At 40.7% G+C, this 17,971-nt stretch overlaps 1 protein-coding gene across 1 annotated transcript; it reads right to left on the bottom strand.

The window, feature by feature from the left end:
• Positions 1 to 790: 790 nt before the first annotated feature.
• si:ch211-262h13.5 (uncharacterized protein LOC571127 homolog) lies at positions 791 to 7,470 on the bottom strand. The gene is made up of 7 exons (XM_054790068.1): positions 7,196 to 7,470; positions 5,804 to 5,914; positions 3,776 to 3,863; positions 3,249 to 3,415; positions 2,859 to 2,966; positions 2,219 to 2,305; positions 791 to 1,430 (listed from the first exon to the last, which is right to left on the bottom strand). Exons 1-7 carry the CDS (start codon positions 7,415 to 7,417, stop codon positions 948 to 950), a joined length of 1,266 nt encoding a protein of 421 aa, XP_054646043.1. The 5' UTR covers positions 7,418 to 7,470; the 3' UTR covers positions 791 to 947.
• Between the last annotated feature and the right edge of the window lie 10,501 nt (positions 7,471 to 17,971).

The raw sequence follows: 17,971 nt of genomic DNA, 5'->3' as shown, positions 1-17,971 counted from the left end.
CAAAAATCTGCTTCTAATTTAGAAACTTCATCGCTGCCTTCAGGGGCCATCGGAAATTTCACAACTATAACAAGCTAGTACAGTATACCAAGACATTTCGCAACAAAAAAGACACAAATTGGCTGTCTTACAACCAGTCTGACATTTCCCAGTGTTCTTAAATGATTGATACAAATCCTTGGGAAAATGTCGCCGTGAGAGCTATCATATAGTTTTTTTTGTTTTGTTTTTATAAAGAACTGTATAGTCCTCTGCCGCCCCCTGCAGCAAAAGGTAAGTGCTTGCAACAAAGGAACTCTAGAACGGATTGGAATGTCATGACAGTTTTGCTTTTTGTGATACGTTCATTCAAGGAAACAAACACTAGTAAAATGTTACTTTTCAAAGAGACAATTAAAGGAAGGAAGGGGGGGTGGGGGGCTGGGTCTTCTGCCTGGTTGTGTCCACCCGTTCAGTGTGGCTCGGCTCATGGAGTCACGCTGTCCTGGATTCTTGGCCTGGATTCCAGCACAGTGGTGTGGGACCTCCCTCGGATGGTTAGTCAGCCACCTGATTGGGTCTACTGGTGGTGCCCTTGGGTGGCTGGGCCACTGGATCGAGTGCTCCTTGCTCCCTTCCAGTTAGAGTTGGGGGATGTGCAGTTGGGCGGGCTCTGGTGCATGGTGGGTTTCCTGCAGCGTTGCAGACATGATCCTGTCATCAGTTTAGGTCTCCATCATTGGTCAACGGTGTTAGAGTCAATATGTCTTCAATGAAAACAATAAAACCAAGGAAACACGGCTGACAAATGTTAGTTTAAAGCCAAACTTTAATTGCTCAAGTACTTGATGTGCTCGCCATCAAATTCTCCATACAGTTGAGTCACAGTGATTTAATCACCCACTGTTATGAACACTATAGTAAGTTTTTTTTTTGTCCATGAAAATAGTACCCTTATCACTGGCCCTTTAAACTGTGGTGTATCGAGCAGGGCCAGGGCAGGAGCGGAAAGGCGATGGTCCACTTGGGAAATCAGACAGGAATGTTGGTTTGCGGGATGGTGCGATTTCCGTCACTGCCTGCCGTTTCTTGCGGTCATGCTTCTTATAGTGAAAGTCAAAGGGTGGACGTAGTGCCAGAGGGCCTCCTATCTCTTCAGAAGATGATTCAAAAAGCCCAGTGGGTGAAGGTTGCCGAATTAAGAAACCTTCTTCAGACTCACTAGAAGACGAGGAAGATGTGGTTGGGGGATTAAATGAAGGTTCCAAGGCACCGGGGAGAATCTTTGTAGGGTTTACTGTTGCTGGTTCAGCATCAACATGTGGTGTGGGGTCTGAGTGAGCAGGCTGCTGTTCTTTTTTTGGGTAATAGAATGGAGGCAGTGTTGGGATATCGTGGTTCAAGGAGAGGTCATGCCCTTGCGGCTCTACTGGGCGTGGGACATCAACATTCTGAGGAGGGACAGAAAACTCACATCAAATGAATATTTACAAACTCATTCTCAGTGGCTGTCATTAGAGTTTCTACCGAGTGATCTAGATCCCATCTAGACAGAGGGACGCAGATGTGTCGTTATGTTCCTACTTTCGACTCTCAACGTTTCATGTTAAATGCTTTGTGCATGGATGTTGGGTGAGTCAGAATCAGGTTGCAAAAACCTTTATCATTCTACGGTATAATTTGCCGCATGCCATCATGTCTGCTCATACTGTAAAGAATGCGTTCATTTTTAATTATTAGCCCAAGGTTTTTAATGTTTTTTGGAAGCAATCCTGACACTCTAGGCTAATAATTAAACAGGAGGATCGCTTCAACCACACTCTTCCAATGCAAGAAGAACCACTCTCTTTTAAAGGTAATTACTGTATTTTGCATTGAAACATGCTTTTGCAGCTACAGCAGACCCATCAATCATTGTGATGTTGCCCACAGTAATCAGACTCAGTGGAGGAGAACAAAATTGGGATTATGATTTGATTTACAGTAGCAAACAAGCTTGGTACACATGAAGTTTAAAAAGTTTATTTGCTAAGCATACACTATACAAATATAACTACAGTACTAGGACACAGAAAGGAACTAAGATTTGTCTCCCAGTCCCATTCCCTCCTTGCTAAATTGCTTATTTGTTTTTGATATAAATTAACTGATTCAGTCGGCAGTATGCAATATCAAATACACAACTTATTGGTTTAATTCCTCAGGAATGCGGTGAAATGTGCCTTTGTTGCTTCTGTACCTGTATGTTGAACATCTCACAGGACACTTGAACGTCTGGATGAGCATGCAAGTCTCCATGCACAGAACCTGTACAAAAGCCTGCAGTCTGGAAAGAGAACACGACAGATCGAATTCATTCTCTGGAGAATAATGGCTTGTAAGCACCAAAATGTTGCAGTTGAGCGTGAAACACATAAATAATGTCAGGCTTCTTCTCAGCTACCCTTATTACTACCTTACTGGTGAGGAATAATAGTTTTTGGAGCAATATTCAATACCTGATTTCTTCATCTAGACGCCATGGGTGCTGATGTACTCAACTAGAGAGATTATACATGTATACATATACAAACATATGCTGTGTATATACATATATACAGTATACTGTATATATATTAGGGCTGTCAAAAATGATTTATTTGAAAATTAGCACAGGACAGTAGCTATTCACCTCACTGGATGACAAAACAGGGTGCGACATCTAGGAGTGAAGGAAACATGTTATATTCATAGCTCAGGACAGTACTGTGATGTTATAGACAATATGTTTTGAAAACCCTGTCTTGTCATATTAGCAGAATATCTAAAGAAAGTCGTTGAAAACACCGAGATGATGAAAATGAAATAATGTTGACTCCTTGAAGCTGTTTTTTGCAAACCTCCGTGTCCGAAGCAAGTGTTAACCGCTGACAGGTGCCTTTCTCTGTCACTCCCTCCGGGCACTCTTGGACTGTATATTCCACAAATCTGGCTTTTACTGGCAGAGTCTGAAATACACAACCAATACTGTGAGAAATGAGCAAAAATATACATAAAAACACGCATGAGATAAATGTAATAGTGTGCTGCAGCATAATAGGTCTAATTTAGCTTCCTGCTTGGTACACTAAATCTCAAGAGCACACTTCACTGATGTCCACTCATGAGTTTCTTCTTACACGCTCAATAATTGCAAGGCAGACAAAACACTAAGCCAAATGCCATGTAATAAAATCTGCCACGCAGCTACAGTATGTCTCATGAGAAGTTAAGTGCATCAATAGTCATACTTGCTCTGCGGCCCTGGTGATCCGCTTCACTCCGAGCCCTGCACCCAGAGTGGACTGCCTCTTATAGGACGCCAGGGTGACCTGAGCAGCCGTCACAGCTTGTGGACTGTCAACAGGAAGAAGGACCGGGCAGGTCGGACAAGTCTGTTGCAGTTTCTCAGGTGGGTCTGCATGGAAAGGTGTAATAATGGATATAATTTCCTTTGAACTGAAGCGATACTTAAATATTACATTCATGTTAGAACAACATTTAACATTAAACTCATATACAAACTTAAATGATGTCTTAGAAGATGCAGTGATACAGCATACAGTATACTGTATGTGTGCATTAGATTTTATGTCTGAAGGGAAATGTATTTTCATCAATTACTACAATTTCAAGTTTTGATTCAGAAATGGTATTCATATTTTATTTTATTATTTAGTCATACAGCATCATTGCAAGACGAGAATCTGCAGCATGAAATGAAAATCGTAATGAATGCGAGGGTGAAACAACTAATCTGTCAACACATTTATGTTACCTGGCACAAGTGTACAATCATAGCTGTACAGGTAGGAGTAGCCTTCTGGTGTGTGCAGGATGGTAGTGTTGCAGTTACCGGAGATTTGCTGTAAATGCAAAAGGAGAGTTTAGAATGGCCTCTAAACTTCAGACTGTACACTTCAAGTAAGCCAATTCAAATTTGATTGACACTGCAAGGCAGCGGTGTCAAAAGTGCCATTCTAAAAATAGAATTTAACAAGAAAACGATCCCAAAAAAAGCAAAAATGGAAAAACCAGCAGCAATTTTACAAGAATAAAGTATTAAAGAATAAAATAATATGAGGAAAAAATATAAAACTAGAAAAAGTCGTGATATTACAAGAATAATGATTATGAGGTAAAATAATTTGTCCTTGTCATTTTAGCAGTATAGAGTTGAAATATTAAAGAAATAAGACATTTTTTTAAACAGTCCTAATATTATGAGAAACAAACAAGACGATGAATGAATTGGTATTTTTTTTAAATTAGGCTGTGGAAAAAGTTATGTGACAAGAATAGAGTCAAAATATTATGGGAGCAAATTCATAATTACAAGGAATAAGCTGAAATAGTAAATTAAACTAAACTTCTCATCCCAACAACGTTTTTATACATCTTTTATTTTTTTTGTGCGAGAGGCAAAAAGAGGTGATGATGCAAATCTCCACTCATGCATTTCACTTCAGAACAATTTTAAGGCATAAAAACGGACATAAGATGGCAGGAGTGCATTTGATAAGAGCTCGGCAGGGATCATGTTAGGACAAATCACACGTGACAGAAACGAAAAAGTCAAAAAGAGCCCGCAGAAGGTATCGCATTGCAGGGAAATCTTTACGCATGCACACGCACGTGCACACTCGCACGCGCACATTCTTGCACGCACATAGTTCAGTTCCAAATGTGAAAACTGTAACTATTTCATGGTGTTATATTTGTAAATAAATTGTTATTTTGGTGTAAAACAACCCATTTTTTGTGTTGTTTATGTTGGTATAGTTGTTGACGTATTTGAGCTGTCACAAAAGCAAAATATATTTGTGTCAAAGTGAAAGCCATGCTTGAAATGTATCTTTTCACAAAAAACTCGTCTCCCCCTTTTCTAGTCGGGAACTGATATTTTCCTGAAACTTGTGTTCTACTGCTGATTACTAAAAAAACAAAAAAATGTAGAAACTAACCTTTTTTTCTGATGAAAAACTGGAGTCTAATCTTTCTTTTGGTAGGTTCCATGTTTATATAGCCTTTGTACAAAATAGTCGTGTGCCTTGAAAGATCAGTCCAAATAGTCTAAACTGGCCGGTACTGAAGGGTTTTGTCTTTTGAAAAATGGCTGGATGAATGCCTTGATTAACATATTAGGAGCATATTAGCAACCACGAAACGCCATAATGTGGGACGTCGAGGATCACCTGCATGGGGAAAGTTGGCTGGGGCACAAACCACCTATGCAGGCGTTTCCAGGAAAAGTACAGTAGTCTGGCTTAATTGCTTGGAGTGTCACATGACTCATTTGCCTGGCCCTTGCCTGGAGTTCATAGGGCTCAATCATAGCTGTCCCATAAGCTAATGAAAACAACGTACAGTCCACCTCTAATGAGAAAGTTGATGTATACTGTACATGTTTGTTTTTTAATTTAATCATGACGCTGTCTTACATATGTAATGCATTTTGGGGGGAAAAAAGCAACACAACAGCATCGCCTGAGGAAACTGGCGAATAAACAGAGTTAGCTATTTAGTACCTCGGCCAAGCGTGAAAACATGCTTGACGCTTGTTGGTTTGCTTCTTAGTAGCCTTACACAAAAGCTACACACAACCCATTCATTTTGGTGAACAAATGAAACAAATGTGAACCAATTAGAAGCATATTTTTTATATAGCTCCCCTACGCAATCTTGTTACATTGCACATATGTGCCAAATGTTGTGGCCAGTAGATCCATGCCCCTGAGAGCACTTGCATGCGGACAGATGTTTGGCTGCACGTGATTCTTTGTTTGCAGATGTGTGTGTCCCTTACTGTTTCCATGAATGGCCTGATGTGACAGCGCTTCCATGGCTTTGGACTGCCTATGTGACACTTGGTCTCCAGGACATCCAGGTCCAGGTAATACACATTGCCTGCTGGGCCCTGACATGCACAATGCAAACACAAGTAAAAGGGAAGAGGGTAGGAAACATTAGAGAGTAAGTTAATGTCCATGAGCAGAATGGCAGCAATACAGACTTCTGTCGAGTTGTTGTAGATCACATTTAAGGGCATCACAGGGTGTCAACACTTTGATAGGTGCAATGGCAGCAGCTCCGGGCGTGAAGTTCAACATAATCTAGCCGTCAACAGCTATGATGTTCAGACAGCATGATTGTGGTTGACAGTACGGAGTGGCTGTGTCCTTTAGTAGTCAGGGGTCATGAGGGAATGATTCTAGTAGCACATAGTGTATCGTGTAAATAATGGATCATCTCTGTATGAATGCTGACAGTCAAGCCATTGTTGAATTAAAGCTCAAATAAGAAAATATTAGTGAGCGTTTTTGTTGAGTGCCACACAGTCCTACACAGAGTACCTGGAAAAAACCAATGCACGCATGTGGAGAGCATTCAAACTCCACACAGACATGCCGCAAAGGTGATTCAGACCCTCGATCTCCTGACTGTGAGGCCGCCATGCTAACCACTGGGTCACCCTGCAATCTAAATTTGTTTCAGACTTTGCAAATGTGCTTCACATTTTTGTGCCCGGCCTCCACCTATCGAGACAAAAGGACTGTATGACTGAGAAAAGGGCTCACTCCATTCATACCATTGTTCTATGGAACAAATGCGCCGAGGTGCTAAAACCTGTGCACAGAGTGAACTCTCTTCCTGCCTGTTTGGAGCCATAAAATGAGGAAAACAGACAAGCACATGGTAATATATTGAGGCTGGCAAAATTTATCGAGTTTATTTTCATTTATTGTGTGATTAATTTATTTATTATCATTCCAGGCATAGTGACCACAAGAAGTTTTTCTGAACGAGAAATCTCGTGACACCCCTACTGCTAAAAAATGGATTTTTAAATTATCCACTTGATTAAACTTATTAAAAACAAAAAAAATGAATTTTTTTCAGTGTTTCCCATCCTTTTTTGAGCCAAGGCACAGGCACAAGAAAGGCATACCACCAAACAAAAATGTTGTACGAATGGCAACACTATAATTATGTACCTTCTGCCTTTCGTAATAAAAGAACAAAGACACATTAATTGTAGTAAATAAACAATATTTTTGGACCAATTCAGTGAAATTGGATGATCTGTTGATCGCTCATGCCGCATGAATGTGCTGGGGCACAGTGGTTGGGAATCACTGGATTACAGTAAGATTCAGGTGACTGATGCTGCCAAGTAGGCCTATTAGTCCCCACTCACCTGAGCGTGTAGGTGGACGTTGGCAATGCGGTTGAGAGCAAATTTATACCCGTCGGCGCGATCCTCATTGATGTAAGTGGCAGCCAGACATGATAGTTTCTCCACGGCTTTGTCATTGCAGGGAACTGGAGCAAGTTCAAGGGGAACCAGTGCTAACCCATCAGCATTCACACATAGCATTGAGCTAAAAAACAGTAATAATGTGGAAAAGGACGTGTGCATCGTGGCAAACGGGAGCAAAGAGAGGACGTTCAGCTGAAAGTGAAGTTTGTTCACTTCTGTTTGTCCTCACTCTGGACTTTTGGAATCAAAATAGGGAGGGATGTTGAAATAAAGCCAAGGACAAAGTTTATTTGTTGGAAGAAAATTGGTATTTGTGAATGGACACTGGCACTTATTTGAACTGATAAAAAAAAAAAGAAACAAAAAAGATTTTAAAAAGATGTAGGTACACATAAGCAGGTGAAGCATCTAAAGTTCTCAAAAACATTTGTCATTCTGTAAATGCACAAAAATATGCATGTTTTTGTTTTGCTCAGTCACGCAGTGTGACCCTTCCATAATCTACACAATCATTTTTTGACTGTGGTGCAGTGAGCACATGATGTTGCTGCAATATGTACATTCCACCGATAGGGGTCACTGTATGCCTAGTCTGCTTTAACGAGGGCACTGAAAAAGGATGTTTGTTCACCAGTTAAAACTGGGTTAATGAGTCACTGGTGTCAGGGTAATTACCCCCGTGTAGGATAAAACATGTATATGCATATAAGCACAGGCGGAGCAACCAGTTTGGTCCCACCAAACTCTGCATAATCTAATGATAGTTTGTTGGATTTACACATAAATGATTGTGGCTCTTCATCATTTACCTGACTTGACTTAATGACTCTGCAAATCATGACTTGGACTATAAGCACAGGAACCTACCCAAAGATTTTATATGGTGGCTCCCCTCCATAACATGGCCTGCAAAAAAATGTAATGACATTGTTTTTAACTTTAACAAATTACAAATAAATACATAAAATCAGAAATATAATATAAAAACCCCTTACCAAAAAATAAAAATCCTGTAAATAAGGGACTACAATAATAATAATAGTAGCAATGACTTATACAATTAAAATCTATTTATTTATTTAACACACAAAAACTATACAAAAGCTACATAAAATACCCACATAGAACTATATGCAAAATTATGTGCAAAAATGATACTTATGTGTTATTATTTGTAGTAATATTAATTGGGCATTGCTTTCCATTTTAATCAAGGTGAGATTTTCCGTTTTCAGAGTTAATTTTAATCCAATTATATTGAAGGTGAATTTTTCCCCTGATTTTTTGCACGGCACCCTTAGAAGCGACCTAAATTGCCTAATGGGCCAGCCGGCTCCGACTATATGCTTAACCACTGGGATGATATTCACAACTCAGACAACTTTATTATTAACGGTATATCATGTGGATTAGGATACCACTAACATATGCACACTCAATTCTCACAGCTCCCTGTGCTCTGTTTAACAAACACCTAGCACCCTCAACTTCCTATGCATTGCAAACCATAGTGAAAAATGCTCAATAGTGGTATTGGTACTGAAAATATTGTAAACCTTCAGTTGTATGATTACTAACCAAAATTTTTATGGCAAACAGACACTCAATTTGCAGTGTTCGTCGGCAGTCAAAAGGGTTTTGTATGTTGTTTTTGCAATGTGTATTTACAATATTGAACATCAACTACAACTGCACTGGGTTCTTTAAATTGGCTTGTATCCAAGTATGATCATTTAATCCCTTTCAAATGTTTACTGAACCTGCTTGGTCTCAGAACAGGCACTAGAAGGGCGGGGCTTTCATGGCATAACAAATTCTGCTATTATCATGTCTTCGCTTGTGTGTGTGTGTGTGTGTGTGTACTGCTGTTTGTCAGTGGGCACATTTGATCACACAGAGCCACACTTGCATGCACCAGTGTTTTCTGCAGCCAGTTGTGTTGCAGCAGAAAAGAGTCTGTAGGGGGTAGATAAGAACGAGCGAGGCTGCTCCAAGGACTCACTCTACCAGCACAATGCCAGACCCAAGTTAGACAAACCTCCTTTGATGTGAGCACAGAAAACTCTCCCCCTCTGCTCTGTGCAGAGATGCTATGCTGCAGTGATACCCAGCTCCAGATACACCGACGCTGCTGGGGCTCCTGCTGTTAGTTTTTCACAGTGTGCACGAGAAAAGAGGACAGAGGAGAGACGTGAGCGGATAATTTCCATAGTGTATAACTGTATATCATTGTCTATATACATTCATGACATGTGATATATACATGTGAGAATTTCTGTCATAAATATCACAGTTGGTATGATCTCAGGCAGGTATTTGCAAACTATGAAGTATATATTTATTAGCAAATACTATATGCTGTATAAAAAAAGGTGGCCAGTGTCTTGACTCATATTTCTTTTTCCATTATGATTTAAATCAAGTCCAGTAAGTGACCTTAACACAAGAAGTTATAACACAAAATGTGCAAGTAAAAATGTATTTATAATCTCCATTGAACCGTTGGAACTCAAACAATGACTGATGAATAACTGACTCTTTCATGTCCTCATATAGGCACAGAATCATTTGATCAAAATCATCAATTCATTTTCTTAAGAAAGACTTCTGTATAAACCAGTGTTCAATTTTTGTCTACATAAAGTCAGAAAAACAAGTTACAAGCTTACTAAGGGGGTGGATGTGGATGTCAACAGCATCGATACATGCTTTCCAATGTCTGGCAGAATAACAATACCACAACGGTCATCATCAGAAATTCACCAACAAAAAAAACCAAGACGGCATTGCTGAGGCAGAGAAACGAGCTGAAATACATGTACAGTGTTTGTCAGTCACAGTTTTTGTCTTATTTACGTCTGTGTTTATTTACATCAGGGCTGTCCAGGGGAGGCAATTACAAAAGAAACAGAAATCATTACACATATTTAAAGACAAATCTCTGTGTTTTTATTAGACATTCGAGTCAATATCTTAGCTTTTTCTAGTTACATTATGCCTTTTTTTGATCTATGTTTCCACTTTTGCTGGGTTTTTTTTGTTTATTTTATTATTACTGTAATTGTGTTACTTTTGTAAAGCATTATTCCCAACACCATTGCATACCCACTCTACGCCACTGGCTACAATAGAATATGTTGTACACGGCGCTCAAAGAGTTATTAGGAGCTGAATTAGCATGTGTGACAATGAGAGGGTTGCCAAACCTGGTCGAAAGGCGTGATGAGAAGCAGTCGCATTGATCGCATGGTCACGTCAGAGGAGCCTGAGGTGCAATGCATCACAGTGAGCCCTCAGAACAGCTACTGTATATCAGCGTATATTAGACAAACCAAGAGCTATTGTCATGAACGTCTGAAAGACCGGCATGTGATCGAAGTAGCATGCAAGGTTCTCCACACCTCAGCTCTTATGATGCTATAGTTTTTCTCTTTAGTACAACCACAACAACTGGACATCAGTTTCAGTAAATAAATATAAGTAAATAAAATACAGGGCTACATTCTGACTTTGTTAATGCTTTCATGTGCATATGCTCATGAATATGGCTGTATTAATGTGTATGTGTTTGCATATCTTAGTGTGTGCTTTGTGAACCATGTACTTGTCTGTGTATGCGTATGAGTGTGTTAGACAGGTGGTTATGAAGAAGTGAATGTATGACCTTGTCTAACCGACAGGGTATCAAACTCATGACAAGTAAAACTTTTTGGCCCTGAGGCCTATTTATACTTCCATACGAGCCTCTTTGATGTCGGCACATAAAAGCACCACTAACTTACCCCGGAGGAAAATCCGAGCACAGAGGATGCTCGGCTTGTGTGTGTTGTGTTTGCATGAAAGTGTATGTATGAGTTCGGAAATGAGCAAGAGTGTGCCCTTGCATGTTTTTGGGCATCTGTTTTGCTTCATGATAACTGACCGCTTTTTAACTTAACATCCATTCTCTTACAACCAGTCTGCTCCAATATCTGTGGTGCTCTACCTTTTTTATGCCTTTTAATAAGGCCTCACGCACTCAGCGTTTCCAAAAAAAATGCTTACTGTCACACATTTATGCTGTTTTTATATTGCTTCTATGCAATGCCTAACATTAATTTGACTGTAAGATTGATTTAAGCCATTTGTCTGCCACTTTCAATGTCATTATTCCTTCAATTTCTCTAAATGCAGTTGTCAAGGGTTCGTGGGTTGCAGCATTCACTTCTGCGATGTGCTCCTGGGCTCCAGTAGTGAACTACTGCTGAGCTGCAGGCATTGCCCCAGAATTCTGCTCCTGAACCAAGTCTCAGCATCATCTCTACTATACTGGGCATCATGACATGCTTGGCCATTTCTCTAGATACCTCCTGGCCCTGTACTGTGGCTGGCCCCCAGGCATTTCTGTGGGGGCCTCTGTCTAGGTGCGTCAGCTAAATAAATAGCATAACATTATACCATACCAGGAGGATAGCTTATAAATCGCCAATGATCTACAGCACTTTCTTTAAATGCTATTTTTCTCTTTATTGTTAATGTATTTCCATTAGAGATAGACAATGGCAGAGAATTTTCTTTCAACTAATAACAAAATAAGCAGTCTTTCTAGCTTCATGCTCCACATGTGTAATGAGGCGGACCACCCATGACGGGTACTGAAAAGAAAAACACAGCAAAATGTGGACTGTATCGAACTGAACCAATTGGTACCATTTGGAGGAAAAGATCAATAGAAAGAATCTAAAGCCACGTCCACACAAACACAGATACACAGAATGTTTTGGCCTTTCATCCATAGGCAAAAATATGTTTGTGTCCTTAAAGACGGAACATTTGGTAAAGTCTGGCTTCAACATACAGTATGTGTATGGATGGCAACAACCTGAATTTTTGATTTGTTGACATCAGACGACTTAACTATTATGTGTCGTCATTTCCACACTAGATAAGTATAATTTAATGTGTGCAATGGTAAACATTACATTGCTGGTTTTAAGCATACTGAGAAGACTTTGTGCATGCTTAAGGGTAGACATACTCTACGCTCTCCATTACTGCTCTGATGCTGTAGCCCAGTGGTCCGCAACCTTTTTTGACCCACGGACCGGCTTGTGTTCCCACAAATCGCCCACGGACCGGATCTTATTTATGATGTATTGTGTAAAACTAAGATATGAATAACATCAAATTAAAAGCACAAAATGAATGCTGACCCACCATCCACCAGTTCAAGTTCCAGCCAAGTTTTTCCAGAGAGATTATTACATCGCTTTTTGACGTGTGTGGTAAAGGCAGTGTGCTAGCATGAATTAACTTGAGACAAACGTGCACATTAGCACTCAATAATTCCTCAAAACTTACCTTTATGCATTCCCACATAGTATCAGCATTTCAGACCAAATATGAGGTGAAAGAAAAATGGTAAAAATACAGTAGTAGTCTATCTGTGCGGCGGGAGATAAAGTTAGCACACGCACAAAGGACATGCGTCAAGTGAGACGGATGTAACAGAGAGAATCCGGACACTTTTCAAAATAAAACATAAAAAAAATGAAATAATGGAAATTATTTTTTCTTTCTGTGCGGCCCGGTACCAAATGACCCACGGCTCAGTACCGGTTGGGGACCACTGCTCTGGCCATCGACGTCGGTTTTGGACAAGACCCGATAGGACCTCCAGATGCCGGAACAAATTGACAAGCTAGTCGTTATTTTGGAAGAATGGGACGAGAAAGGACATTCTTATTGTGTTTGACTGAGCTACTTCACCCACACACTGAAAGCTTCTATTTGTCACATGACGGTTTTGTGCTACATAACTACTCTCGTGGAGCCACCTGGACACACAGGATTATTTCAGCGCTGACGGCATCACAGCAGAAGAAAAGAGAGTTATCTGAATATCTCGATCTATAAAATTAACTCCACTTCACAGCATGATCCTGACAATCAACATCTGTTACATTTGACTAACATACAGAGGTTACAAGTTTTGTATTAAAAAAATGTTACAGACAGATGTGCTTTAAACTACTTAAGAATAACTTTACTTCGCTATCAGTCCACACGTATAGCTCTCTCCTCCCGCGACTCGTGTTTGTTAATCTGCCGCATACGGAAATGACGTCATTGCTGCTTCTGACTGGCTAAAATGACCTTACAGCCCATGGCTGCAGCACGGCCATGACAACTGGTGAATGCATTTTTGTATGGACAGAAGTGGGGTGGAGATTTTTTGGACACCGCAGAGAGGGAAATGTGCGTTTTTGAAAATGTCCGTGTTCGTATGAACACAGCCTAGGGCAGGGTTTGGCATCCGTTACCATCAAAAGAGCCATTTTCCTCCTCTTTCACGGCTTATAAACTTTTAAAAGTTTAAATCTTTTTCAAATTTTACCACACAGAAGTGCAGAGTGCCTGTGTAGGCCCATTTTGAAATAATTTCAACACTGAACCGTGTTGGCCTTTTTGAGTGGTTCCCGTATTTTTGTGAAATTGCGTCAAAACGTAGCCAACTGTAACATAAAATAGTACATGTAATGTTTGTTGCCATTCTATTGGTCCAGCCCGTGACTTTCTTTAATTTTCTGAATAATTTCCTGTTTATTTTTAAAATCGGACAATAAATGCTCAGATATTGTTATTATGTCCGAAATCGCTCTCTTACCTGCAGTAGGGTACTTTACAGAAGATGCTGTGTGCTTTTGCATTTTTTTTTTTCAAATTTCTCGCCACATATCAAGCACAGGGGTAAGGAATTAAACTCTATTTTCTTCCAGTTGTTTTTTTTTATGGACGTATTCATGGTTATGGATAGATTACCACGGGGATAACACACTCAACAAGACGGCTTTTTCGTGGCTCATTGCACACACTGGCCCCTCTCCCCCTTCCCTTGCTCATCCAATCAGCAGTGTACTGTAGATGTATTCACAGAGCTGCCGTGAGTCGGACATTTTCAACTCTCTTTGTGAAAATACACATTTCCTCCACGTGTTAAAAAAAAATCACTGCGCTCGGCGAAGGGAGTCACCACAAGGACCCTGGAGTCGTGGGTTGCCGAACCCCGGCCTCTGGTTAACAGCTAATCACAATCAAGAATGCTACTTCCTCTTTCTGAAAATTCATCTTTGTTTGCAGCTGGTTGGATGGTAGTTCGATGTAAGAGTGAGGATGGCTGGTTTCGGTAAAATCTAAATTCAGATCTCCCCAGCACTCCCACACAGTTTGTATCTGTGTTTGTCATAGGATGGCTCTTTGCTTGGCACCCCTTGATTCTCTGTCTGATTGTGGCTCACAGCTAGGGAAAGAAGAAGTGCAAAAACCTCATGCAGTGAGAGAAGCTCCAGGAAATGGCAAAAGATGACAAAAACAATAAAAGTGGCTTTGCACGCACGTGCGCACATGCAGCTGAAGGTAAGTGTGTGTATGTGTTTTGCATGTCACCCTCCTCTCTCTGGGCTTAAACCTGTCTGATTCTTTTCACTTTAATGAATTAGACCCTCAAGCTGACAACTTTGCAGTGCATTGGAGGAAGTATGGAACACATGAATGCCATGGTTTTAAATGAATACAATTTCTATTAATATGCTGTCGCATTTCTCTTCCCGTTCGGCATAAAAACTCCATGCTCACACAGATAAAAATGCAGCAGCACTTTTACACTGAAATAACTGTTCCACATAATGTTTTAAAGCTTAACATGAAAGTCGTTTTCGATGCGCGTGTACGTTCACTACCCATCACAAAAGTGCTTCTTCAGAATTCTTATAGGAGCAGCAGTAGCCATTTAAGACTTTAATTATGGATGTCTCAACCTTTAAATTCCATGAATTTACACGTACGCACCAACACACACACACAACCTCACACTCTCTCCTGTGAAGAACAATACTGCTGACTTATTGATCTCGAGATGGTTTGCGGAATGCAAAAGGAATATGTGGCAAGTGAGCAGGGGTGCGTTGTATAGGTGTTGGACAGTGGGTAGCAAAAGGAACAGACGATCAATGTGTGAATACAAGGTCCCTGTAATCCCAATTAACCCGCCATTGGATCATGACTCATGCAGAAGGGGGCAGGTGGCCTGCAGAACCCAGCTGCTAGACAGGAAGAAAAAACCTGGCAACATGTCTTCAACACTAACGATAAGCATACCAGGAGACCAAATAAGTTGAGGGAGTCCATGCTGGGTGGAAGATGGATCAATGGTGGCCACATCTAAAGACCTAAGAGCACAAAAGACCAACTTGCTGCCGGGGGATTATTTCTTGGAAAGCAGCATGTTGAGAGCTGGAGTTTATATCAAGGGTGATGGGTTTTGGATAGGCAAGAAGTAAGACATGACAAGGAACAGAACCAATAAAGATATCTACAATCTACATAAAGAAGGAAGAATGCACGACAATCTTTACGTGACCTGACCTTGCCACATCTCTCCAGAGTGTGTGCTGGAGACTAGATGAGCTTTTGACGACCAGAAAAGGAAACTGAGGACAATCTCACGGCATTGAATGAATTGCAACTGGACTGTTCAGGTTGTCTTAGAAGACGTTTCGCCTCTCATCCAAGCGGGACTCAGTAGTTCATGCTGTAGGATAATATTGTTTTATTAACTTGTTAGCTGAGTGAGTAAATATTTCTTACAGGTAGATTATAGAAATATTCTTTTACTAACTGGTTAACTGCATGGATGAACATTTACTTATGTAAGTGAGTTATAGAAGTGCATTCGCATAATCAGCAGTCAGATAGGATGTACAATACGGGGAGTGCATGTGCTGTTTTGTACAGAAAAAGGTGCTGATGAGAGTCCTACCATGCATGTCATCACACACATGTCACAGAAGAATGTGAGCGATAAGATATCTCGGGCTACCGTGGCGCCGATGATCTGAGGAAAACAACCACAAAAGGGAGAGGGGACTAGCGATCAAGGCTGACTCTCTCTCCTTCCGGTCAGGAAGCCGCAGGAGGACATTAGGAGAGACAGTTAGCCCAGATATCCGAAAATGTGAAATTATTCTGTCTGAATTATTTTCAATACATTTTGTAAATCTTCAGTTGGAGTGTGAGTCTTATTCCTTTGCATAATTGGAGTTTAACGAACACGTAAGGGGAGGTTTAATACATTTACGGAAGCGGTCCTTGTGGCCTTATTAGGGTGCGCAGAATTTCATCTGCAACAATGCTCAAAGACTAGGTGGGGCACACGTCAGTCAGACTAGATAGGACAGCTCTAGTCTGAAAGCTTGGTGCAAAATTTAATCTATTTATCCTCTAAAGGAGGAGGCAGGTCCAGACAGGAATGGTTGGCTCTTCAGTGGTGTCAAAGACAATTGTTAAGATACAGTGGAGTGGGGCCTTTGCCCACCAACGATGGTCATTTGGGTGATAAAACCTTTGTTTTGACCATCATTTCATCAAAATGATGGTCAAAACAAAGGTTTTATCACGGACCCACCTGAAATCAAGGCGGAAATTTCTCTTGTTTGTTTGTTAGAGGCTAAATGACTAAATGATCTTTTCATCTTTCAAACCATCTGTTTTCTGTGTATAGAATTTGTACATTTTTGCCCCCAAAAGAGTCTGCTCCTCTTTTCTTCCTCACCCACCTTGCTTTTGTTCTTTCGGGGCCGAGATAAACATTTTACAAACCATCAGCTGGGGTAACCACAGGTTTTGAGGGCATCCCTCAGGTGCTTGTGCTCTTTCTCTTTGGCCTGTGGACTGGTGGGAACATTATCAGCTCTGTGTTGTCGGGTTCTGATAACGCCCTGTTTGTGTTCCAGTGGGTGGTGTGAATCAGAAAGTAGGTATTGGTCAGTGTGTGGGGGTTTTCTCTAAACACCAACATGGACCAACGTCGTCTCCAATGTGGACATCACAATCCAAAAAAGCCAACTTATTGTCTTTGACATCCTCACTTGTGAACTTAATGTTCTTGTCCACTGAGTTAATGTGCTCGGTGAAGGCTGGAACTATTTGACTTCTAATTTTGATGTGTCATCCACATACAGTATGTGCACCATGTCATGACTTGGTGCTGCTTAAAGGAGTTAAGGGTCCTCTTTTCCATTTCCTCCATGTAGAGGTTGTCCACAATAGGGGATGCTGCTGCACCCAATGTTCCCATCAATTGAAAATATTTGGTATTGAGGCAAATTACATATTTGTTCTGAGTTGAGTGTGGATCTGCCTTGGAGGGTGTGTTCCAGGTGTAAACGTTGCCTCACAGGTTCCACTGCATCCTGGGTAGGAATTCAGGTTAACAGGGAGGTGACGTGGAATGAAACCAATAAAGTCCATTGAGTTTTGGATGTGATGTGTTGTTTTTTCCCACCACATACTTAGCCATATTGTAAGTTACAGCGTTAATGCTGCTAACAGTCGGGTCTGTGGGGAGGCCATTTGTGTATTTTTGGAAGACCATAAGTGCCAAATGGTTTCTGACTTTTTACACCAAACTCTCAGACTAGAGCTGTCCTATCTAGTCTGACCGGTGTGTGTTCCACCTAGTCTTTGAGCACCTGCTTGGATGAGAGGCGAAAGGTCTTCTAAGACAACCTGAACAGTCCAGTTGTGATCGATTCGATGCCCCGAGAATACAATGACCTGGATGAATGACGATATTCATAGACGAAACAGTTTTGGAATTTAATTTCTGTTACATTTGAATTGCCATTCATTCTTATTACACAGTGTATGTTATCATATTTTTTGGTGCTCTATATG

The sequence above is a fragment of the Dunckerocampus dactyliophorus genome, chromosome 10 (genome assembly GCF_027744805.1).
Source record: "Dunckerocampus dactyliophorus isolate RoL2022-P2 chromosome 10, RoL_Ddac_1.1, whole genome shotgun sequence".
Lineage (NCBI taxonomy): Eukaryota > Metazoa > Chordata > Actinopteri > Syngnathiformes > Syngnathidae > Dunckerocampus > Dunckerocampus dactyliophorus.
Note: the sequence above shows the minus strand (reverse complement) of the source record. Positions and strands in the feature narration are given on the sequence as shown.

Bases quoted from the DNA above. Each gene is read 5' to 3' on its own strand.
- si:ch211-262h13.5 (XM_054790068.1), bottom strand. From the start codon at position 7,417: ATGCACACGTCCTTTTCCACATTATTACTGTTTTTTAGCTCAATGCTA. The intron at 5,915-7,195 runs GTGAGTGGGGAC...TGTGCATGTCAG, and splicing joins ACGTCCACCTACACGCTCAG to GGCCCAGCAGGCAATGTGTA. The intron at 1,431-2,218 runs GTACAGAAGCAA...GTCCCTCCTCAG, and splicing joins GTGAGATGTTCAACATACAG to AATGTTGATGTCCCACGCCC.